The sequence below is a fragment of the Pteronotus mesoamericanus genome, unplaced genomic scaffold (genome assembly GCF_021234165.1).
Source record: "Pteronotus mesoamericanus isolate MK-2021 breed Mesoamerican mustached bat unplaced genomic scaffold, CSHL_Meso_final scaffold_651, whole genome shotgun sequence".
Classification (NCBI taxonomy): domain Eukaryota; kingdom Metazoa; phylum Chordata; class Mammalia; order Chiroptera; family Mormoopidae; genus Pteronotus; species Pteronotus mesoamericanus.
The window spans coordinates 26,543,001-26,568,872 of record NW_026555325.1 but is presented as its reverse complement, the minus strand read 5'-3'; the positions used below and the strand labels follow the sequence as shown (position 1 = coordinate 26,568,872).

Genomic DNA, 25,872 nt, shown 5'->3' with positions numbered 1-25,872 from the left:
CATGGGGCTTATAGTTTTAAAGTTGTACTTTGCAAACATGGTGTTTCTTTCTCTCCTTGCACCCACTGACAAATCAAGGCTCCCTCTGCTGGCTGTTTCACTGTATGCAATTTTTCTGGCAAATTATGCTAAGAAAAGTGAAAACACAAAGAAAAACAACCTTTTTTTGACATTCAGAAAGGTAGGTCTTCTGGACATAAAAGCATTTTTATGTCCTGGTGTCTCGTTATATAATACTTGTCTCCAAGATGTTGTGTAGAAGCAGCTGCTTAAAGCAGCATGGAAATTGGGCGAGCAGAGTGGAAAGACCAGGATCGCGTAGGAGCCCAAAGACAGGGTTCCAGGGCTGGCTCTGCCAGCGACCAGGCAGAGATCCCTTGGCAAGTCACGCTCTCTCCAGCTTCTTCGTTTGTAAAGTGAAAGGATTTTAGCGAATATTCTCCAAGAGGCCTTATAACTGTTAGTATTTTATGATTCTAACAGTATTGATTCCACTTATTTTGTAGGAGTATACTCTACATGTGTTTTTCAGTGGTATAAAGTAAATATTTTGAAAAATTAAGCAAAGGTAAAATTACAAAGATGGATATAAATCATTTGTTCTTGATGCTGTCACGTCATGGGAATGTTAGGTCTAGAAAGTGATATTTTGTTTGCTATTATAAGTTGACCTCAAAATGCCTCAGAAAGACTGAGCACAGCTCATTTCAATGATTCTGTGGCACCTTAAATGATAAGATGCATCATTATTTTATATGTTTTCAAGTAAATTATGACAAACCATTGATGGTAGATTATGCCCAAGTTTCAGTGAAGTTAATTGTGAGAAAATGTGCTTTTAAGAATCAGTGAAATAAGGTAGTTCCTAAAAGTGCTTCAGCTGATGCCAGCTAGCTCAAGAACTGGAATAAAGTCTGATATGCCCTGGGTTCTAATAAATCTCTTTCCTTCCCTCATGTTTTCTCTTTCTGTCTTCTAAATACGTCTTTTTCCCCTCCTCAACTTGTCCTTTTTTGTCACTGTGTGAAATGCTTTTTAACTTTTTTGCTTAGACATGTCTGATGGTTATTCTGGGAAGAAGTGATTGCTTAAAAATTGAAATGAGATACTGCAATAACACTGTCCAACATAAGCTTGACCAGTGGCTTTATTTTTCTTTAAATATGAATAAGCATTAGCACTTGTGAAGGTTTCTTTCACTTCAAAGATGAATTAGTCAGCACTGGCATCTTTGCAGAAATTGCATGAGTGTTAAAAGTACTGAGGTTTCAGAGAACACCTCTTGGATGAAGCCATTGGAAACATTAGTGTGGGATTTGTGATTTGACCCCCTTTACTATTCATATTGGATTTAGGCCCTAGAACAACATTTATATGCACATATGTATATGTGTGTGTATTTATGCATCCATGGGTTAGGATATTTTTGGAGTTGTTAAAGTTTGTCTTCTTTGGTAATGAAATTGGAGAATTTTTTGTTTGTTTTTTTTGCCTTTTTAAAAATCACATAACAGAGCAAACTGAACGAGCTTCCAAAATTACAAAGAAATTTCTCTTTGTAACATTGCACCCTCCAGTTGAATTAGGGTCTTTCTGTCCCTTAAGGGAAAAGGAAGCCCAAGGAAGGGGAGTCTGCACCACTCTTGGCCAGAGGCAAGGGGAGCAGAAGGGTAAGGACCAGCGTAGGGGGTAGAGTAGAGCAGAGGGGCTTTAAGGAGACTTTCTGGGCCTCCCTTTGCATGCAGACTCTCCTTCTCTTGGTTGGGAGCCTAGACATGGCATGATTCGGCAGTGCCGCTAATCCAAGCTGCCAGGTGTAGCAGTGCTAAGTCCTCTCTCCTGCCAAGTGTGGCCACTTCCAGGAGTGGGCCATACTGGGCCTCTTTGGCCTGGCCTGATGCTGGCTGGGAAGCCAATTCATATCATCCTTGCCTTTGCATTCATATCCAGAACACCTGGAAGATCTATAAGGATTCCCAGTAACACAGGTCCTTAAACTCTGAATTAGTTCATCTCTTTATCAGTCATCCCCTGTGATTTTCCTGTTGAAATGCAGTAATGTGCAAATGTAAACAATTCAGTTTTTACAGAGGTGGGATGGGGACGATCCATCTTGTGACCTTGAGGATTATAGACTAAGGAAAGGACCTGGGTTAGTGGAGACTTGATGAAATTGACTCACCAAAATCCTGAGCTGTCTGCCTTTGATTTTGAATGTGAGGAAAAAAAAAAAATCTCAGTTTTGGGGAATGTCTTTTCTGTTACTTATAGATGAACTTGTTCCTAAATGATTAAATCATCAGGTGATTTTTTTTATCCTTATTTTTTACCTCTTTGTATTCATGTTCTTATAAAACTGTCTTTTAAAACTTAATTCTATATTTTCATCCTTTGAGAAAAGGTACCCTGTCATTTATGTATCTTAAAAATAATCCCTTATTATAGTGGCCCCTTCTCTAGTTTGCAGTGATGGAAAGCACTGTTCAGCTGTGCTGGGCAAAGGCCTTGCTTGCACAGGAGCCTGTGATTCCTCACCTGGCCCTCATAAGTTTGTCCCTCTGATCTTGGCAGTATATTCTGTCTCCTGTTCTGTAGATATTTTTGCTTCTTCAGTCCTATGTTTTCTCATAATATTTGCCCCACTCAGATTATCCTCCTCCCTTCTTTTTTTCAAATTTCCACAGAATCACAGACTTGAAAATCGAGTCCAGAAGTTACCTGATTCACCTTTGTTTAATTCACATATTGCACGAAACCTTGCCTATGTTTTCTGTTTGGTTCATGTGTCTCTCTTCTTTAGAGGTTTTCAGACCTTGTGAGGTTTTAAAGCTGCTATTTTGGAATACCTAATAATGTCTCGCATAGGGCTACCCATGATGATTTCACTCATCACTAAAAGAATATTTTTGTTTGTTCACTGTGTGCTTAATGCTGTGCTAACTCCTGGGGACATAACAGGAAGCAAATGCTGATGTGACCCCTGCACACGCAGCTCTCTAAGCTGTGGAGTCTGGTGCATACTAATTAGATACATGGAACAAAGGGCCTGGCCCTACACTGGGAGAGTCACTGAAAGCCTCCCCTCAGAAATAATGGTTAATCGGGGGGATGGGTGTAGAAGCTGGGGAGACAGTATTCTAGGCAGCAGAAAAAGTATATACAAATGTCCTGTGACAGGAAAGAGAATGGCTATTTCAAGAAACTTGAGGAAAGAAGTATGGTCAGAGATCGAGAATAGCAAGAGATCATAGGGAATAAAGTTGGAAGGAGCCACAGGAGTATGGAAGGGACCTGTTTGTTTCAATCAATTCCTGAAGTATTTATAGTGATGATAATGTCTGTTCTGAGTTAATATCTTGTAACTAATTGAACATTTACTGCTCATGCTCAAGTAAATTGTTTTGTTGAATATCTCTTTTGATAGAATTTAAGACTTCCTGTTACCCAATTTCTCTAAACTGTACTGTTTGGCTCTAAATTAGTATTTGACAGCTAGCAAAACAATACAGGATGGTAGTAGAAAGCAATAGCTTTTCTTGAGCTGTTAGGGTCTTTCAGAACAATCTCTTTTATTAAAAAAAATGTAACATTTTGTTAGAGATTTGGAGTAAGTAATAATGAATGTATTATTTTACATTCTCTTCAAGAGAACATATTAAGTTGCTTAATTCATAATATCTGAGCTGTCTTCTCTTATCTTAGGACACTGTGTTCCTTATTTAGAAAACCCAGGGCTACTCTGACCTTGATATAAAAATATTTCATTTGACTTAGGTGCATCACGTATCTATTAAAAATAATAGAGAAAAAAACCTTAAACATTAAGAGATGACTTTATAATTCTGCTTCACTTTGATGGTAAACTTTTAAAGAGCTGTAGAAATAAGCTTTACTTTGGGACCTTGTTGAGAGCAAATTTCTATGGGCCTTGCTCCTTACCTTCTATTATATATAAAAAACATATGATATAATAAATATATTAATAGATATAATAAATGAATTTTTCTGTTTAAAAGTTATATACATTACATCATGATAAGATCTTGGTATTAAATATGGTGTTTAAATTATTTTAAATTAAATATTAATAAGAATTAAATGTGGTATTTAAATGTAGTTAATTTAAAAACGAAATTTGTGATCCTAACATACAAGCTTTGGCCAGAACATAACCATGCTCCATGCTGCAAAACCCTTTTCCCCCTTCCTTCCTTCCTTCCTTCCTTCCTTCCTTCCTTCCTTCCTTCCTTCCTTCCTTCCTTTTTTTCCCTTTCCTTCCCTCCCTCCTTCCTTCCCTCTTTCTCTCTCTTTTGTTTCCCTTTTTATCATATGGATCCTTGTTTATGTATTTATGTTTAATCAATGCTCTTTTAAAATTAAATTTATTGGGGTGACATTGGTTAATAAAATTATATAGGTTTCAAGTGTATAATTAATTCTCTCATACATCATCTGTATATTGCATTGTGTGCGGACCACCCAAAGTCACATCTTCTCCCATTGCCATATATTTGACCCCCTCTACCCTTTACTACCCGCCTGCTTCCCTCTGGTGACAACTATAATGTTGTCTGTGTCTATGGGTTTTTTGTTTGTTTAGCTTTTTTTCAGCCTGATTAATGATTATCTCTCTTCTCTTCTCTCTCCCTGGAGAAACAAAGAATAAATGGAGGAAAGCTCTTCAGTAGCTAATTACCAAGGGTTTCAGTGCCCCTTTCTGCTTGGTGGCATTGTCAAATGACCAGATCACAATCCTGAGTTTCTTTCAAACATTCTTGTGTGAACCAGGTTAGAAGAGGATGCGGCTGTCCCTCGCTTTCACGCCCCCGGGGTCTGCAGGGAAGAGGGGAAAGGCTGCCTGCTCATCCCTTGCCAGTGCTTTCCTAAGGCATTCCATGTTTTCCGTTCTGAGAATCAGAATTTCCAGTGATTGTAGAGATAAACACTTGGTGTGCTTTGGGAGCAAAGTGGTACATACTGAAGTGACTTTCAAACTTGATCTCTTTATTTTGTTTATTTTTTCAGAAGTGGTCTTTGTCTTATTCTTTAAATAATCTTCTCTCTTTCAGTCTCAACACTCCAGAGGCCTCAAGCCTTTTCCTGAAAAGTTAACCATGTCTTGCTGTCTCTATATTTGAACATTGCTGTGTCTACTCTTTTAAAAATGGGTTATGTTAATTTTTTTATCTCTTTCCTCACTTTTTATGGACGGCAGTCTAGGGGAGTTGAGGTATGAAGTATATAAACTGCCTTGATAAAGGTGTCAGCCAAAACAGAGATCTGCATACTCCCCCAGGGCTTACTCTGTCTGTGTATTGCATTTTCATTGCTCCGTGCCAGATGCTCCCAGAGCAGTTTTTGAATCGGTAAACCACTCCAAAGGCCAAGGTTACTCTGCTTGTCAGGATTGCCGTGACATGGAAGAGCTTTCTAAACACAGCCTGTGTCCACTGCTGGCTGTCCTTGGGTGCTCTCTGTTTGTGCAGATGAGATGTCATAGACAGACCTTATCAGTGCATGTCTCTCCTGCTAGTCAAGTGTTTGTCCACTGATTACACAAAGGAAGTTACGATTCTTCTTTCAGGTCCAGGCAGGATTTCATCCTGCTGGTGTACAATTTCAAATGATTTAGTAGATAAATTGATATAATTAATAGTCTTCTCACTCAATGTCTTATTTTATCAAGTAATCTGGGAATTTGGGTCACTGAACTGGAAATGTATAATATCCCTTTATGAAATAGCATGATGATGTGATCTTCCAATCTCTGTTTTACCTTTCAGCATTTAAAGGAGACAGGAGACCAGTCAGTACTTCGCTGATTCTTAAGAACATCTTGGCTATTTGGTTTTTACATGATCACAAAAGTTTTTAACTTAGTTCGCTTAAAAAATATTTATTTATTTATTTATTTATTTAGTAAGTTAGTTTGTGTTTGATTCTAAAGAGAAGGAAGGGGAGGGAGAAAGAGAGAGAGAGAAACATTGATCAGCTGCCTTCTGTACACACCTGAAGCTGCAACCCAGGCATGTTCCCAGACTGGGAATTGAACTGGCAACCTTTCAATTTATGGGATGATGCCCAACCAACTGAGCCACACTGGCCAGGGTTAACTTACTTTTAATCCATACTAGTCATGTAGCTTTTCTGATGTCTTGACTTTCTTTCTTACATAGGAAGTTTTAGTATAGTAATACTTTTGGCAAGAGTCACATTTTAAGGAGAAATATAGAGACGTAAAATGAGACTTTTAGTAAAGGCATCCCATTGGACATGTAAGGGATTTTTCATAATTACCAAATCGATCTAAGAGCTGACAGGGATTTACTGTCATGGAATGTCAACCAAAGTATAATTTTATTATTCATAGATGAATATGTATTTTGGACAAATGTCAGAATTAAATAGGATTAAAAAAATAAGGGTTTGAAATGGAGCGCCAACAAAAGTATTGCATTTTTCTCTCAGCAGGTGTTATTTATTTAAAAAATGAGTACATGTACCTATTCCAGAAATCTACATTGGCCTAACTCTTCTAAATTTAAGTCTTGATTCTTGGCAACTTATTTCTCTCAAATTTGCAGCAACATAATTTGAATAATGGCTTTCCTGATTGGTTAGATATCTTTTTCATTTCCCCATCTCTACCTCTTGCTCTGTTTTTGCCTTCTTCATGAAATTGGCTTAAGTTTCAAAATGTTTCCAATTTTTCACTTTCGTAGCCCCTCGGATATAAAAGATACAGGATGAAAAGTAAGAGGCATGCTGCTGTTACCCCAGGTGATGGGAGTTTACTGTAAGGAAACACGGGATCGTCAGGAAGTACAGGGAACCTTTTTAGCAGCCACCAGGTCATTCCCAGTCCCCCCCGTTTCCTGGAATGTGCAGCCAGCCGGTCTCTGAGGGACCTGAAACAACAGCTCGTCATTGCCTCCACGATGGGGCCTCTGGAGTGGTCGTCTTCACATTGCTTTTGGCCGGAGTACCCCCCAGTGCTCGATCCCGTCATTAATCACAGCAGCACAGATATACAGTGGACAGCATCCGTTAGGGTCCTTTAGAGTTGTCTAACACAGGTACAAACACTGAAGGTTCACATTTAAGGGTAATAGCTTACCCAGATGCGGTCGTGGGAGACACTGAGATTCCAAACAGGTCTTGGGGTCTTAGTGAACCACATATATTAACCAAAAAATAAATGAACTGAAATGAAAGTTTAAACAGTCACATCTGATTTGGACAATTTGTTTTCGTGACCTTTTTCATATAACTTTAATGCTGCCTCAATGGCTAACGCTCAAAATGGCCCCCTAATAGCAATATTGAGTTAATTCTTACCTAGGATTATTAACATGAAGAATTGTATAGCTGTTTCTTATTGAGAAGAACTTTAATTTCTGAGCATAAAATTTAATCAATGATATATTTTGTGACAGAATATTTTTAAACTAAAATTTATAAATATGCATTGAGTACATACTGTGTACAAAACACTTTGCTAAGCTTTGCAGGGGTACAAAAATATTTCGTTCCTAAGATCTTTATTAAGCCATGTCCTGCCTTGGGCTAGGTCCCTAGGATGTGATGACAAATAGTAAACAAACTGTTTTTTCTTATAAGAACTTACTAGTACAGTTCAAGAGAAAGATATGTAGAAAATACAAAATGAGAGCACATTAGAGGGCACATTACAAAGCCATGGGCATTCAGGGAAGACTTTCCAGAGGAAGTGCCATGGAAACTGGGGCGAAATGATAAGTAGGAATTTGCCAAATAAAGCACATGTGTTGATGGTTGGAGCACTGATTTCAAGTAGAGCGTAACTCACATGCAGCTAAGAGAGAACATGTTGCAATTCTTTGTCATGTTTGACTAGGATCACAGAATGCCCTGTTCCTTAGGCTGCTCTGCTGGGAAGTGTGCACGCTGAGTTCACGCTTTCTTCTATGAGATCCCACTCCACTGGTTATCTCTATCTCACTTTATCTTTTAGGCTTTCTTGCCTGTAAGTCACTGTTAAATTGTGGAATTTCTTAGGGTTCAGTCCTAGATTCTCTTTTTCCTTTGTTCTTTTTTTTTTCCCCCTGTCTTGTCAAACACAGCCATCTCCATGTGTTTGTTTAGGATCACTAAGCTCCATGATTCTCAGGTCAATTCTGACCTTGAACTTTTACATCCCTTCACCACCATCATACTTACCCCTCAGTTTCCTTAGGGCCATGCTCCCTGTTTGCTCTAAATCCTTAGAACCTGCCGAGTTTCTTCTCACCCCAGGGGCTTTGCACAGCTTCTATTGCCTGAGCGTGAAATGTTCTTACCCTCTCTTTGCCTAGCTAGCTACTGCCCACTCCTCCTTCAGGTCTTGGCTTAAATATTACTTTTTCACAGATATATTTTGGGCCTATTCTAACCCTTATCTTGTAATTTATTAGCATACATACTGTACTTTTATGCCCTATTTTGTTATTATTGTTTTTCCTTTTTTTAAAAAAAATTATTTATTTATTTTTAGAGGGGAAGGAAGGGAGAAAGAGAGGGTGAGAAAACCAATGTGTGATTGCTTCTTGTGTGTCCCCTACTGGGGACTTAGCCCACAACTCAGGCCTGTGCCTTGACTGGGAATCGAACCAGCTACCCTTTGCTTCACAGTCCAGCGCTCAATCCACTGGGCCACACCAGTCAGGGCTGTTTTTCTTTTTTTTCAATCATCACCTGACGATATGTTTATCACTCTTAGAAAGAGAGAAAGTGTGGGGTGGGGGAGAGAGAGAAAGAGAAACATCGATATAAGAGAGATATTGGTTGGTTGCCTCCTATATGTGCCCCAACTGGGGATTGAACTCGCAACCTTTTGGAGTATGGGTTGATACTCCAACCAACTGAGCCACCTGGCCAGGGCTGTAATTACTGTCTTCAATACTGTTTTCCCTGATGGACTTTAAGCCCTCTGAGTATAACAACCATCTCTTTCTGTGACAGCTTCATAATAAAACACTTAGCAAAGGACATGTACCTTACATGGGATCTTAATAAACAAGCAAGCTGCTTGAATTAGGAGAATGAGGAGCCCTTGGAGAGTTTTAGTAGCAGAATGACCTGATTGGATTGGCTATTAGAAAGTTTATTCTTCTAGCAGTATAGAGAATGAATTGGAGGGGTTCATGACAAGAACAAGGGAGATAAGTAGGTGGGTGTTACCACTAGAAGCTCATAGCCTCCTAGCATACATGTGATAAAAACACAAAGAATACCCGTGCTCCTTGATGTAGGAGCTCAGTGATGTTCTCAGTATTTTTCATTTCTTGGACGGCTAACTCCGTTTTCCCACACTCTTCTTTTCATGAATAGTAGCGTTCTTGCCCTACATCTGCCCCAGAAAAGAGAGTCCCCTCTATGGTTATGTGAACAAATATCACATTGGCTCTGACTTGCTCTGGTTAAGGCACATGCCCCATTTCTGAAGTAATCATTGTTGGCTACGTGGATACTGTATGTCGATGGATAGTCTGTACAATATCTTCCATCTGGAGCTAAGGCATTGGTCCACTGGTAAACTGGATCTAAAAAAAAAACAAAAAAACTTAAAGGCCTTATTTGTAGCATTTGTCCATTTCCTTGGTGTATGTACTCCTACCATGACTGTTTTCAAGAGGCCTGGCTTGCAAAGTTCTGGAATGTGGAACAATCAGTTCTTACAAGCCAGTCCCAGCAGCTCCAGCCAGTTCCAGCAGCTCCAGCACACCATCGCTGGCAGAAGTTGGAGCTGCCCAAGTCACAAAGCCTGACGGCGAGGGAGGCGGTGCTGTTCTAAAAGACGATCAGAGCACTGTTCCTAGAGGGGTAGGGAGGTGCTGCAGAGCCAAAGCCAACATCATATCACATAACATATACTTTGGCATCCTAATTTTATTATACTTAAGAAATTTTTTAAGTTCTTGTATCATTTTCTTGAATAACCTTTGTAAGGACCATATAATAATTCCATTCTATGAAAGTAATACATTTGCCATTCTTTCATTGTTGAATATTTAGGTGAATAGAATTATAAAAACTTTGCTGGACATGTCAAGCCTAAAGCTATTTTCCACATTTAGGACACTCATTGAAATTGTTTGCCGAAGTGCAGTTACTGTGCCAACGGAATGAACCTTTGATGCTTTGGATAAATATTTTCCAGTAGGTGTACACAATAGTTTTCCAGTTTATATTACTACAGCCATTGTGAGATAGCAACTATTTCATTGCACTGTGATTAAGTATAGTTAAAAAATGGATAAAATAGAATTGATACATCATTTTAATTTGCATTTGTTTGAATTACCAACAATGTTCACGTCTTTGTTTTTGTAACAGGTGTATTATATTGACTTTTCTTACCATTTTCCACTTTTGGGTGTGTGTGTTTGCCTTATTGTACTATTGTCATAGCTATTGATCTTTTTATAATTAATTTAATTAATATATAATATAATATCATTAATACTGGAAATTCTAGCACTGAGCATAGCTTGGTAAACATTGAGGAGAGTGTTGCATATGAACCTTGAATTCTGTGTAATTTAAGGAAACATAACTGTGCTAATAGGTAAGTACAAGTGCACAGTGAGTTAATGTAATAAAAGTTCATTTCTTGTTCATGTCAAAGTATCATATGGACCTTTCTCGTTGGGCACCTTTTGTGTGGTCATTCAGGGACAAAGTGTCCTTCTGTTCCATGCCTTTCCTTTCCCCTAGGTCCTTGTAGTCATTTCCATCCAGTGGAAAAAGAGAATAGAGGATAATTTCTGGGAGGTTTTTATGGCCTGGGCTTGGCAAACATTGCATGGACTTATATTCCACTGACTAAAACACAATCTCATGGTCACAATTAATTGCTAGGGAGGAAAGAAAAGGATTTGATGAACATCTAGCAAGAGTTTGGCAAGACTCTCGTACCTGAAATGGAGAAACGTTTTTAAAAAGTTGGATTCTCTTTACTGGTTTTACTGTTTGAGTGTATCTGGGAATCAATCACCCATGTTACTTGGGTTAGTTACAGGATTTAAATATGGCATGGAAAATTTAAACTATTGGTAAGAAATACAGAGCTTTTGGGTAGGTCAGAATGGTAGGGAAAGAACATCTTATACTTAATTTAATTAATATATAACATTACACCATTAATAGTGGCCAGTGACATTAAATGGTCTTTGGAGGACTCTAGTTTAGATGAGGAGGAGAGTGGAAGTTGTTGCACAAAGTGACTTTGACACGTTATAAACAAGTCTTGGGATAAGTAACATTCACTTAATGTGTAAAAATTAGTTGTATAAAATAAGCAATTTGTAATCAGTTCAACCAATAAGTTTGATGAATTACTATATAATATAATGTTTTTAATAGAATATTTTAGCTCATTTTCTTATTTCTGCATACACAGGTAATTAAAATATACAGTGAAGATGAAACCAGCAGGGCTTTAGAGGTACCCAGTGATATAACTGCCCGAGATGTTTGCCAGCTGTTGATCCTGAAGAATCATTACATTGATGACCACAGCTGGACCCTTTTTGAGCACCTGCCTCACATAGGTCTAGGTAAGGATACAGAATGACAGTCATATGATTGCTTTTCTGTCCCTTCCAGTTTTGATTAAATGGCAAAAATTTTCTTCAGGTACAGAAGAATAAAAGAAAATAGTGAATAATTCTTTGTTCTTTTTATTTTTGGTATTGAAGGAAGAGAGATTAAAATAGTATAACAGACCTTGGCTGGTGGGGCTCAGTTGGTTAGAACATTGTCCCATAGACCAAAACGTTGTGGGTTCTATTCCCAGTCAGGGCACATACCCAGGTTGCGGGTTTGATCCCCAGTTAGGGTGCATACAAGAAGGCAACCAATCAGTATTTCTCATTTACATAAATGTCTCTCTTTCTCTCTCTCTTTTTCCCTTTCTCTTCCTCTCTCTCTTTACATCTCTCTCCCTTCCTTTCTTTTTTTCCCCCTTCCTTTCTTTAAAAGTAATAAAATGTCCTCAGGTAAGAATAGAGAAATAGAACAAAATGGAAATAAGGATAAAAATATTACACGTTTGCTACCCTCTTTGTTTGAATAATGATTTATGGGACTTTTAGACCTAGAACATTAGAGTACAAACTGATGGAAAGATAAATTTGACAATAATGTGTAGCAGCACAATTAACATTTTTTGAGACATTGAAATAAGTTTCTGTTTGGATAATTTTTTTGAACTGATTATAGAGCAGACCTGGGGAGTATCCACAGCTGTTCTCTTTATGGGAGCATATACTCTGAATTTTTCTTGAAGAAATAAGTAAGCTCTTTACATTTCAAAATTGAAAAAATAAAGAGTAACCTTTAAAAAATTTTTATATTGAAAATACATTGTTATATGGTAAACTATAGAGAGTTTTTATTTATTTTATCCAGATATTTCAATAAGCTATAAAGAATTTTCATTCTTCTGCTAGGATGAAACAGGATTGGCAACAATTTTATCTCCCTTTTCTTACTTTTACATATGTCAGTGTTAAAAAATATGTCCCATGATAACTAGATGAGAAAGAAGGGAGTTACGGCGGTGCCATTCAGTGCTTTGAGTTCTGTGCTAGTTTCCTGTGGCTGCTGTGACAAACCACCACAAACTTGGTGGCTTAAAACAATGAAATATTTATTCTCTCACAGTTCTGGAGGCCAGGAGTCGTGGGTTGAAATGGAGAAATTGTCAGGAATGTTCTTTTCTCCGCAGGCTCTAGAAAATCTGCTTCTTGCCTCTTCCAGCTTTTTCAGGCAGCTGCCATCCCTTACTTATGTCTGCAGCACTTAGGTCCCTACCTCTGAGGTCATGTTGCTGTCTCCTCTTCTGTCTGTGTCAGATCTCCTGTTGCCTCTCTCTTCTAAGAACAGGAGCATTTACGCTCTATTCAGATTATTCAGGAGAATGTCCTCATTTCAAGATCCTTAACACAATCATATCTGCAAAGTTTTTTTTTTCTTTCTTTTTTGCTATGTAAGGTAACATTCACAGGTCCCAGAGATTAAGATGTGGATATTTTTTTTTTTTTTGCTTGGGGCGGGCGGGCACTGTTATTTAGTCTACTATAAACTCCTTTGCATTATATGTTAAAAACTTTTAACATACAGTAAATCATCAAAGTTATTTTAAATAATTTATCAGTGACAGCTGAATTATTTCCTTTAATTTGTTCAAAGAACTGAGAATTTTCTATCTAGCCATGAGTCATTCGCTTTCTTGCAAAACTTGCTACAATATATAAAATGTTCCCTTTGTTTGGTGCATAGAGGATGTGTTCCTCAGAGCAGTAGCCAAAGTAAGGTTCCATTCAGATGACAGGTTTGCCTTTGTTTGATGAAATGGAATAAAGATCATGCTGGCAAGACCTGAAGAGTATCATGCTAAGTGAAATAAACCAGGCGGTGAAGGACAAATACCATATGATCTCACCTATAAGTGGAACCTAATCAACAAAACAAACAAACAAGCAAAATAGAACCAGAGACATTGAAATAAAGAACAAACTGACAGTGACCAGAGGGGAGGGGGAAGGGGAATAAAGGAAAGAAGGGGAAGGGTCAAGTCAAGGAACATGTGTAAAGGACCCATGGACAGAGACAACGGGGTGGAGGGGGAGGATTGAAAATGGAACGTGGGGGGTGGGTAGGGCAGGAGAGAGTAATGGGGGTGAAATGGGACAACTGTAATTGAACAGCAATAAAAAAAATTTTTAAAAAAGATTATGGAAATTGGTTCATGTAAAGCTACTTGCAATCTCTGAACCCTTCAGATAGTGTTATGTACTTTCCAACTGAAGACTTGTCCTAGGATATGTCAGGACCTCAGGGAGATCACAGAGGGAAAGCTGTGAAAAAGAATCTTGCAGTCCAGCAGTCTCCACACTGATTCTGAACCCCAGTCCATCTCCCCCAGGCCCAGCTGATAGGTGATGGGCTACAACATGTCAGCTGATCTTGGCAGCTGAGCATATGCCTGCCAAGAAAACCTTGAATTCTGAAGATACATTAGTCCATGAGAAATAGTCTCACCTTCGTAGGGCAGAAAAAGCTGCACCTATACTTTCTTCATGGCCATTGTGACTAATTTAACTTCTATTCATGATAATTCATCTAGAAATGTGGTGCTAACTCTCAATAGGTATCTGCTATATTCCAAAGTATTTCATGTACTTAGGCTTGTTGGAACTCAGCTCTTAATTAGAATATATGTAATTATAGCATTTTATACTCAAATTTTTCTTTTGTGGAGACTTTAAAACTTGTTTTTTGGTTATAGTCACTACAATGTATCCTTAACAAATAGCTTAAAATGATAAAAATTCTACTCTGTAAATCAAGCAGCAGTTTTCACTGAGATCACTACAAGTTATATTAAGGAATAAAATGCACAAATCTTTAAATGTAGAGGCTTAAGATGGAACATTGAGAATTAATTTGAGCTACATACTAAATTAAACTTCTGGATATCATATAGAAATAAATTTTTCCATTACTGTATTTTCTGGAAACTACTGAGATAAAACCAAAGGTGTGAGAATACTGTCTCATGGCTTCTTCAACCATGCCTTAGAACATAGTTTATGAGAAAGAAATTTAGTTCTAGAGCTTTCTTGTATTCTTTTTGTTTTTACTCTAATTTTACGTTAAAGCAGGAGAAAACCTGTAGATCCTAATGATACCCAAATACTAGTGTGTAACTGATTTACCAGCTTCCATTTCTTTAACAATGTAACAAATAACGAATATGTTCTTCAGCATAAAATATAAAACTGATTTGTTTCTTTACACATGTTTAATTTGGTATGTGTAGGATATAAATACTCTTGGAATATTAATTCAATCTAATAATGAAATTAAGTAACTTTTTCTCTATTTGCATATTAAAATGAACAAAAAGAACTAGAGCAGCTTGTCCCCCCTTAAACATGATACGAAGCTGCAGATGCTCTTTGTCAATAGATTGAACCACTGAGACCTTCACCTGTAAATCTTTTGTGAATGCTAGTGATATAAAGAAACAAAGGATAAATGATTTTCAAAAATTTGGTGACCAGCTAGTCAGTTGCGTATATTGCTCAGGAGATACTCTTGACTACTTTTAGACTGACATAAAGAATTTTCAATAAGTAGAATTCTGAAAGAGAGGTGGTGGTATCTGTTATTTTAAAAATATTTTCAATGCAAAAATAATTCATTTCATTGTAAGTAACTGAGAAACAAAAATCTCAAGAAAGAAGCAATATTGTCCATGATTTTACAGCACTGAGATGACATTGATTAGTGTGTCTGTTTTAACATAATTTCTAATTATACTTCCTTTTGTATATGCGTGCACCAAAGAAAGCATCCTGAGCATTTTTATATATATTTTTTTAACTTTACAGATTCCACAAAAACTAGGAACCCTCCCTAACTTTGCTTCCACTATTGCCTTCCTCAAACAATTTAGCAAATATTTATTGACTGTTCTGTCCCAAGCACATTCTGTGTGTGGATCCTGTGGGTACAATGTGAACGAAGTAGGCAAAAAGCACTGCCCTTGTGAGTTTGCATTCTAGAAGGGAAAGAAAGACAAATGATGAAAATTTGTAGTCCCTTAGGTGATGTAAGTGCTGGAGAGCAAAGGCAGGCAGGGAGGAGGGACAGAGTGCTGGGGGAGGGGAGAGATGCGCTTTGAACAGAGGGACCAGGGAAGGCCTCTCTGACAGTGAGACATTTGAGTGGAGACACGAAGCCAACAGCAGTGACCCTTGCAGTTATAAGTGGATGAAGATTGTTCTAGACAAAGGGAACAGCACGTGAAAAGGCCTGCGTGAGGCAGTATGCTGTCTTCAGGAAGCAGCCAAGAGGCTGGTGTGTCTGGAGTGGAGTCAGTAAGGTGGGAAGTAATGGAAGAGAACTTCATAGAGCTGCTGTGGGGCAAGTTCATGGAGGGTCTCATAGGCCATGGAGGAGACTTGACTTTATACACTGAGTGAGGAAAAGAATTGGAGGTCTTTGAGTCAAAGAGCAGTATGATCTGATTTAGTTTTTAAAGTAGGCCAGAATGCAAGTTTTGACCTTTTGGAGGCTGAGCAACTCTGTTTTGCTTTTACATCAAACTACTTGTGGCTTCCTGGGTTGGTCTTTGCCCATTTCTCATTTTTGCTGCGGTGCATTGCCCCATTGTATCATCTGCACATTATGATCTGCACACTTGCGGTTTGGTGTTTGTGAGGTGCTGAAGCCTTTTAAGCAAGAACGTTTTGACTTACGGCATAGATGAGAGTTGAGGGTTTTCTGCACTTTAGTTCACTCTAATGTCCGAGGTAAGCGTGCGGAAGTTTCAGAGACATCCTGTGTTGTTAATAGATATTGCTCCTGATCCATTAAAGCACGTGCCAAGTTATTAAAGTCAGAAAGAGGAGCACTTGACATTCAAAGTGTGGTAGGTTTATGGAATCTAAAGTCTGTTTTCTGAGTATTTTCTGTGGCAAAGGAAACTTCAATCTTCTTAGTATTTTTAATATGAATGCATGCGTGTGATAGCTACTATTAATATGCATCTTATACATGGAAGACACTGAGTAAGAGGTTTTACATTAATCTTGATAGATGCTCTTAATACTTCACTTCATAGCAACCCTGCAAGATATGTTCTTTAATATCCATTTTACATACAGGACTATGAAGACTAGTGGTGAAACACCTTGCCTAGAGTCAAACATCGCACAAACCTAAGTTCTGTCAGATTCTGAAGTGTATGCATTTTCCATGGAAGCATGTTGGTGTCTCCTCACCCCAATAGGTCAAGCAAATATTCCTGGGATTCTGCTATTGGTTCGTCTCTGTCACACTCTCCATCTGTGTCTCTCATGCATGCTGTCTATATAAATTGAAATTTTGAAATTTTGAATCCTCAAGAACATTTTCAGATAAATCTTTCTTAACAGAGATAGTGCTGAAACTATTCGGGTCAAAGTGATTGAGCCTGGTTCACTTTATACCAGCTATTTATTATGACTGAGCGGGAGCGTCATGTTGTAAATGACTTGTTCTCGAATTTATACACAGCATGAATGGCGATATGCTATTTGGAACTTTGAATACAACATCAATATTTCACATCCTCTGCCCATGGTTGTTAATAAACGGTGCTGATAATTTTAATAGGTGGAATAAATTATTGAAGGCAGTTAAACATGCTGATTTCATTATGAATCACTGATTTGCCTGATTTTGGATCATGTTGTGATGAGTTCCTAGTTATGTGCACATTTTTATAGGCATTGAGTTTAAAATATCAGTATATCAACAGATACTTCCCCTCCTCATCATACAATAAACTGAAGTTTTTTGTAACTGGTGTCTTTTAATACTTCACAGCCACTGGATGTCACTGTAGTTCCCCAGATGGAATCCTCTCCTTTTATACTCATTGTTGAGAGGATGGTGGGGAGGAAAACTCTAGTTTTCAGTCTTTAGGAACTTAATGGCATCCATGCTTGTCTGGCTCCTATTCTGATTCCTGATTGAAGCCATGGTATGAAGCAGTCGCAATTAACACAATACCTCAAGCACATACCTCTATACTCCTCGGGAAGAGGATTTAATTGTATTTTAGTGTCATTGCTAGGGACAGCTGAGATTTCCATTATGAATTTCATTGTGGAGTGGCTTTAATAAGCAAAATGAATGACTGGAGGCTTTTAATGATACCACTTTTATGTGCACGGCTATCCCCACATGATCTCTGTAAGACAGAAGCCACGCCGAGTGGCAGTGAGGGGACGCTTCAGGGGCACCTGCTTTGAAGCTGCTCCTTCACTTTTTTTTTTTTAACAAAAGCAGCTCAAGTGTTTTGGGGTTTTTTTCTGTTTTCCTGCCATTATTCTTTCTGTGCTATTTGGAATCTACCAGCCCTCAGCATTGTGACTACCCTCATGACCAGCAGAAGTAGCTGTGAAGCCTGTGGGACATAGGACACTGCCTTTCCCTCCCTACGGAGGCTGTGGGAGCCCTGACCTGAGCTTTGGGGAGGCATGGTATCCTGATAGCACGCTAAGGTTGGAGGTGGAAGATAGGAAACTAGCAAAGAGTGCTCGTAATCAAACCTCACTCCCATTTCAGCTGGGTTTTCCTTCTCAGCATCCTTATTCTTACAGCCTGAGGGCAGATCTCACCGTCTTTCTCGTTATTCCGTTTGACAGCTCTTCCTCTCACATTTGGTTATACTAGTTGCCCGTCTGCATGCAGGTCTGATTCTCCTTACATTAGAGTCCAAGGTCCTGAGCGGGAATTGTAGCACCTGGGCCCTGACTAGCCCTCCTATCTCCAGCCTCCTATCCTGCCTGTAGCAGCCTCCATACAGTACGGTTTCTACTCCTCGGTTCTTTTGCTCATGCTGTGGAAGTTCTCAGGAAGTCCCTTCTCACCCACCTTTACCTGGCTAACGGCTATGCATCTTCCAAAGCTTACTTAGAATTTTAGTTAAAATGACTGTAAAGTTTAACCACCAGCTGTGTCCTGAAAATGTGTATGAAGACAAGGTAAGATGAAAACCCTCAGCTGTCCCAGCTTACTGATAGCTAACCTAGTGCCACCCTCTAGGGAGAGGACAGAGAGGAAAGCAGCTGGAGGCATCCCCTGCTCGGGTTTCTGAGGCTCTGTCGCCTTTTCCATCTGAGAGCTGGTAGGGAGACATATCTGCCCCCTCCACATGCCCAGCCCCTGGGCCAGACCTTTGCTGGTCAAAAGCTGTTCCAGTGAGACAATCAGGATACGTGCTGGCACCACTCCTTCTCACACACCCGTTAGGAAATTGCAGATTCCCAAAATAACGGAGTGGTGTAGGGAGCCCTAGGGGCGATAATGATGAACTGTGTCCTCGGAGGTGATGCTTCCACAAGTACATGCTATAGATGGGTGTGGGAAGCAAGCGCATTTGGACAAGAAATAGGTGTCATAAGGCTGTTTAAGCAGGATTATTTATACTATTAGTTTGAACAATAAAACCTAGTGCTATAATGAAAGGGGGATGTTATAAATTACTTTATACCTATAGGACGTACGTTACATAGCTTTGGTTTATGTTTTTGGAGTTCTTCCTTTGAGGACCTATGTGGCTGATGTAAGACTATAACAATGGTTGAAAAAAAGTATGTATTTTTAAACCAAATTTAGAAGCTGTATATATATTTTATGTATCTGTTTACATGTAAAAAATGTTTTCTAAATTTTTTGAAAAATATATACACAGCTACTTATATAGTGCAATATATTTGCTAGGAAAAAATAACAAGAAGGGAATATACTGAATTTTTAAGTGCTTAATCCTAATCGACAGGTTTAAAGATGGTTTGGGATTATCAGCTGTCTGTGTTTTTCAAATTTTCTGTAATCAGAAAAAAGGAAAAAACAATTTTACAAACTTTTGAAGAGATTTTTAAAGACTTAACTCAGACATTTTCCTGAAGTCCCAAGTTTGGGTCAAGTACCCATCTTCTGTGCTACTGTAACATTTTTGCAACTATCTTCATAGTGACCATATTATTATAACTAGACAGTAATTCCATGAGAGCTAGAGCTTCTTGTATACATATACCTTTGTAACCCAGAAATTAGGACATATAAATGTTTTTTTTTTTATCTAAGCTATACTAAACTGTAAGGTATTTGTATCAGACAGTTCAAAGGATGGATTATTATGTATTGTATGTAGAAGACAGAGACTTGGAAAAGAAACCAAAGCAATCAGTCATGCCCACATGGCAATTTACTCTGAATCCTTAAAGCATACATTAGGTAACTTTGAATTTATGGAAGCCGCTTCTTAGCTCTTAGGTATTTATTTACCAGTCAGCTTGAGGTAATATGTATGCAAACACAGTAGAAAAATAAGGCTTCTTATGAACACAGGTTGTGATCGTTGAGTCTGAGTTACTATGAAGACTATTTAGAATTGCTGAAGAATGGTCCACAAGGCCTTTCTACCCATAAGCTGAAGTGTCAAGATTTTCCTTCTTATTGCACCTGGGAAGGTGAATTTGGTGGTGGCAATTTTCTGGGGGATCTGTTGGTATTAAGTAGTTCTCTTAGGTTAAGGAACCTTTTAGAAATTGAGCTTTGTTTTATTCTTTGCTTCTCCAGTTTTTGTTTTGCTTGATCAGAAGCTGTTCATTTTTATCTTAAAATAAGATTGACAAAATGTATGTAGTTTCTGCCTAGCACAGAGAAGTACAAGGACCATTTGTCTCCTGGAGTTTCCTGTAACAAAGGTATATAGAGAATTGTTTTCTGAGTGAATTAGAGGTAAAAGCCACTCCTGTTTCTTCTCTTATCAAGTGACGAGAAGAGTAGGGGACTCAGGTTTCTATTTGAGCCCCACGCTGTACTTTCAGGAGATTCAGCGAGGAAATCCAGGCAGAAGGTCACAGGTGAACACTTTCCATACTGGGAGGTTTGAGTTTTTTTAAAAGGACTTTCAAGTTAAATCAACAGTTTCAGAAGGGACATTTTTTTCTTCTCTTCTTTTTTTTTTTAAAAAGGAAAAGTTTCTGAAAATTAAATAGAAAACAATTGCATGTAATTATCATTATTTGTTAATATCTTATTCTTTTACCATAATACTTCACTGATTTGTTAGAAACAAAAATTAAATTTAATACAATATGAAGCTTTTGTTTTTATTTTTAAAAAAGATTTTTTTTGACTCTTTGGAGGCTTTCTTTCCTTTTTCCTCCTTTTTGGTTGCTGTATTGAAGTGATTTAAGGTAGCCTTTCTCCTATTTTTGTACCTCCATAGGAGTCGTATTTGATCATTGTAATCTACCTTCCAATGTCTGAAAAATACCTTATTTTTAAAATTAAAAATGTTAAAAAATAGTTATATCTTTCAAGTTATAGTAATATATTTTAAGGTAGTATATTAGATGGACTTATAAAGCTTTAAAAATAAAATCTTTAAAATAACCATGATGAATTGATGTGAAAGCTGCCTAGGGTCACTTTTCAAATGGTAACTCAAAAAGTATCTGAGTTCATTCTGGGTAATAGTTCCTAATATCATTGTTTCAGATGTTGCAGCGAAGACCCCCTGATTATAGAATTATTTGTTTTGTTTAGATATTTAAAAAATTTAATAAATTACTTAGGATCACTTGGTTGGTTAAAATCTGCTTGGTTTTAGAGTGGGGCTCAAGGAAGGAGAAAGTGCATTGTAAGGCATCTAGACTAGTGTTTTGTTTTGTTTTGTTTTTTTCCCTCTTTGTCTTAGGTCTTGGTAATGATGTGTTATGCCTAGGCCTAGGTAAAACAATGCTGGTCTTCAGTAACTTTTTACCTCCCCATTAAGCATTTTTCTTTTCCTCTCACAGTAATCCATTTAGGCATCCTACATCTTCATGTGGAACTTTCCCCCTATTAGGATCTGTATATAGTTAAATATCTGCCTTTTGAAAAACCCACTAATTTTCTGTAAGATGTGCTACTTGATCATCAGTTACGCCTCTTGGGGTTACTTGGGTTATCGTAGCATTAATTCTTTAACATAATAAGACTTGGTAGGAAGATGGTATATGACAGTGCTTCCAAATTGGGGTGGCGATACATAAATTTAAAAATTGTTTTACCATAATATGATACAATTTTTAAAAAGCTGATTCTGTAACAAGAAAGTTTATTTCCATTACCAGATAAGTATATGAGATGAGAACAGGCAGCTGCATTTGATCCTCTGGACTTTACTTGCTTTTTCATACATTATATGAATTTTTAATAGAGTACTATCAGAGATTTGAAGGAATGGCAAGTATGTCTTTTGCTTTCTCACATACTCCAGTTTTTCCTAGCTTTTTTTGAATAAATTTTTCTTAAGATTACCAGCATGTTTTCCTGATGCTACTACATGCATTATTTAAACATTTGGTATTGTAGTGCTGTGAAATTTTTTGCAGATATGTCCCTTATTTTGTCTTTCTAGATTGATATGTTGGGTTTTATTTGCATGTAGTCAACAAAACCCTGACTAGACTGCTCCTTCTTTGGTGATCACATATATTTTACTAGGTGTTCTTTTGTTACACATTTGCTATAGCTGTCCAAATGTGCTTGGTTTTTCTACCCTGTTTCTTTTCTTTTCTTTTAATTCTCACCCAGGAACATACTTACTGATTTTAGAGAGAGGGGAAGGGAAGGAGGAGAGATGGAGAGAAACATCAATGTGAGAGAGAAGCATTGATTGGTTGCCTCTTGCATGCACCCCAACCAAGAACCAAACCCACAACCTAGACATGTACCCTGACTGAGAATCTAACCTGTGACTTTTTGGGTTACAGAACAATGCTCCAACCAATAGAGCCACACTGGCCAGGGCCCGCCCCTCCCCCCACTCTTTCCCTCCCTCCCTCTCCCCCTCCCTCCCTCCCTCCCTTCCTTCTCTCCTTTCTTCCATGCTATCAAGATTCAAATGATTTATGTTACTTTCATGTAAGGTTGAGATTGATGTAACTGGAAATATCGCATATTATTTCCTTTCCCCTTCCACTCAAAATTTAGGTGTTTGTTTTCACCTAATTAGCAAACTTCTATTGAATACATTTCAAAATAAAAAATAAATGAAGTGATTGAAACATGAAAACTGCAGGAAAATGAGAGAGATTTTAGCTAATAAGCAGAAAGAATGAGCAGGATATATACAGACCAGCAGAGGTGGCAGGGGCGCCATTCTGGTGGGAAGGCCAGGGCAGTGCTGTGCAAAGAGCATCAACTTGGGACCAGACATGGGACTGCCATTTAAATCCTTAGATTTTGCTATTCTGAACTTTAGATTCATTTTCTATAAAGTGGAGATAAAACTTGCTGATTAGATTATTGCATTAGTTTCCTAAGGCCTCTGAAACAAATTACCAAAATCCTAGTGTCTTAAAAAAAAGAAAGAAAGAAAGAAATGTAATCTTTAAGAGTTCTAGAGGTGAAGTCCAAAATTAATTTCACTAAACTGAAATCAAGGTGTTGGCAGGGCCACCCTCTTTCCAAGGGCATTAGGGGGAATCCATTCCTTGCCTCATTCAGCTGCTGGTGCTGTCATCATTCCTTGGCTTGTGGCCACATCATCTGAGACTCGACCTCTGAGGTCACATTGCCCTTTCCTTTTCTGTCTGTGTCATATCTCTTTCTGTGTCTGTCTTATAAGAATACTTGTGTTTGGCTTTAGGATCTACCTGGATAATTCATGATAATTTCCTTATCTCAGTATCTTTAAGTTAATGACATCTACAAAGGCTTTGCTATATAAGGTAACATTTATAGGTTCAAGTTATTAGGAACCATGATTGGGCCATTATTCAGCCTACTTCAGATATTAAAGGAATTAAATACAGTAATGAGAAAGGTCTCAAACTGAGACTTGCAGAGATGTAACTGTCTTTATTTCTATAACTGAATTTATTTTTGACCTTCAGTTTCCTGCCATCTCAATGGCAAATAGTTTAATCTTTATTTGTTTGCTTTTTGGATTGTTCTCAGTCTTGTTGTAATAAGTATTAAATTCATGTTCTACAAAGGAGTTACATACAGGTTTAAAATATTCTCAATTGAAGGATCAAACCTACTTTCATTCCTCCAACACTCCGGTGGGACATTTAAGTTTACATTACTTCTCTAACCCATCCTGGCACTCTACCTTTTGCTCACTCAGCATTAGCCACATTAACCTCAGGCTGTATCTCAAACACATCATCCTTGTTCTTGCCTCAAGAGCTTTGTTCTTGTTCTTCCTCCAGAAATCTGCTTGGCCCATGTCTTCTTCTCCTCTGGGTCTTTGTTCAAATATCACCTTCTCTAAGGACCTTCCTTGGCAAGCCATTGAAAATGGACTCCTTTCTTTTGTGCCCTCCTCTCTCCCTCTTCCCCATTCTATTTTTCTATGTAGTACTTAGAGTCATTGTAAGATTTACATTTTTTATTGTCTTTCCATTAGAACGGAAGCTCCATGAGGCAGTGATTTTTGACTGTCTTTTTACTACAAAATTTCAAGCCCCAAGATGATTGTCTAACACTTGGTAGGCCTTTAATAAATATTTGTCTAATGGATGAATAAATAAGCTAGTTATAACTTCCAGACTACATGGATTTGTCTCATAACAGGTTGGGAAGTCAACAAGCTCTTTCAGCAGGGATTGCATTGATACAAATATCTTGTGAGTTTTGCTATATTAGTGTTCAGGTTGGATTGAAAGAACAAGAAAGTAGGGGTTTGGAGATTAGTTAAGAAAAGGTGAAGGCTCTCACCAGTGGAATGGTGATAGTGGGAATGGGGAAGGGGTTGTTGTTTGAGAGATGCTCAGAGGAAGAATCCTTGATGCTGGGGGATAACAAGAATAGAGGATATTGGAGTAGACATGGAGAAAGATGTAATGGAGAGAAGAGAATTTAGGAAAATGCAGTTTGAGAGGTAAAAAGGAGGAGGACTTTGATTCTTTTTTAATTTTGGTAAAATAAGCATAACATAAAATTTACCATTTTATCCATTTTAAAGGTATAAGTTCACTGGAATTGTATATATTCATAATGTTGTGCAACCACCAACATTCATCTCTAGAACATTTTTATCTCTCCATACTCAACCCATTAAACAATAACTCCTCACTTCTTCCTCTTCTTCCTTTCCCCAGTCCCTAACAACCACCATTCTACGTTTTGTCTGTATTAATTTGTTTATTCGAGGTACCTCATGTAAATGGAATCATACAGTGTCTGTTCTTTTGTGTCTTTCTTATTTTGCATAACATAATGTCTTTAAGATTCATTCATGTTATAGCATGTGTTAGAATTTTATTCTTTTTAAGGCTGATTTTCCCATTGTATGTCTGTACTACTTTGCATCGTTGATTCATTTGTTGGTGGACATTGAGATATTTCCACCTTTTGGCTATTGTAAATGATGTTACTATGAACATTGGTATACAGATATATGTTCCAGTCTCTGCTGCCACTTTTGTTTATATAATTAGAAGGGGGTTTGATGAAATTGTTTAATATTTTTAGGATCTGCTACTGACGGATTTTTAGACAAACTGTGTTTGAGGTGGTAGAAAACCTAGCAGTTAGGACTGGAGTGTGAGTGAAAGCGGCTGTACTCAGAGATTTCATTTCAAGGCACTTAACAGACATGATGGCGAAAGAGGGAAGCATAAATTAGTTTAGAGAAAGGGAAAGAAAAGAGTCGAGCCAAGGATCGCATCTTAGGAGGGGGAAGGAGCTGCAAGAGATAGTCAATGAGACAGGAAAAGAGCAGTCAGAGTTAGGAACAGAACCCAGAGTGTTGAGGCACACTTAGCTCAAACTCATCCATATTCATTGAGCACTCTTACAAGAACTTCCTTTCACAGAATAAGCTTCTATTTAAATATGACATTACTTTCAAGGGTTCGGGTGTTAGAGGTCACAGATCACGACGGAGTGTTGAATTTCTGAGACACAGATACTTTTCACAAAGGTCCTAGAAAAAGCAGAGGATTTCTATATTCCTTATTTGGCTGCTCTCTAGTTCCTGTTTTGTGTTAGTAATTTCACAGCTACTTTAACTTTTTATTGCAATATGACATACTTAAAAAATATGAACAAACCGTTTGGACAACTCGATGAATTCTCTGCTATTGCATATGCCTGAATATTCAACACCCAGAGCTACAGGGTATTTTCCATACCTAGTCGTTCCCACCGTACCCCCACTTACTCATTATCCCCATTACCTTGATTTCTAACACCATAGATTTATTTTACCTGTGCTGAACCTTCTATAAGTGGAATCATGTAGTGTGTACTCTCTCTGTCTGACTTCTTTTATTTATTATTATG

At 37.9% G+C, this 25,872-nt stretch overlaps 1 protein-coding gene across 2 annotated transcripts in view; it reads left to right on the top strand.

Annotated features, from left to right (window-relative positions):
• The window catches only part of GRB14 (growth factor receptor bound protein 14), a 117,934-nt gene that overhangs the window by 66,419 nt on the left and 25,643 nt on the right, over positions 1-25,872 (top strand). For both annotated transcript variants that reach the window (XM_054562513.1, XM_054562514.1), the window contains one exon: positions 11,420-11,576. In XM_054562513.1, the coding sequence (XP_054418488.1) occupies positions 11,420-11,576 (157 nt within the window). The remainder of the gene's footprint in view (positions 1-11,419; positions 11,577-25,872) is intronic.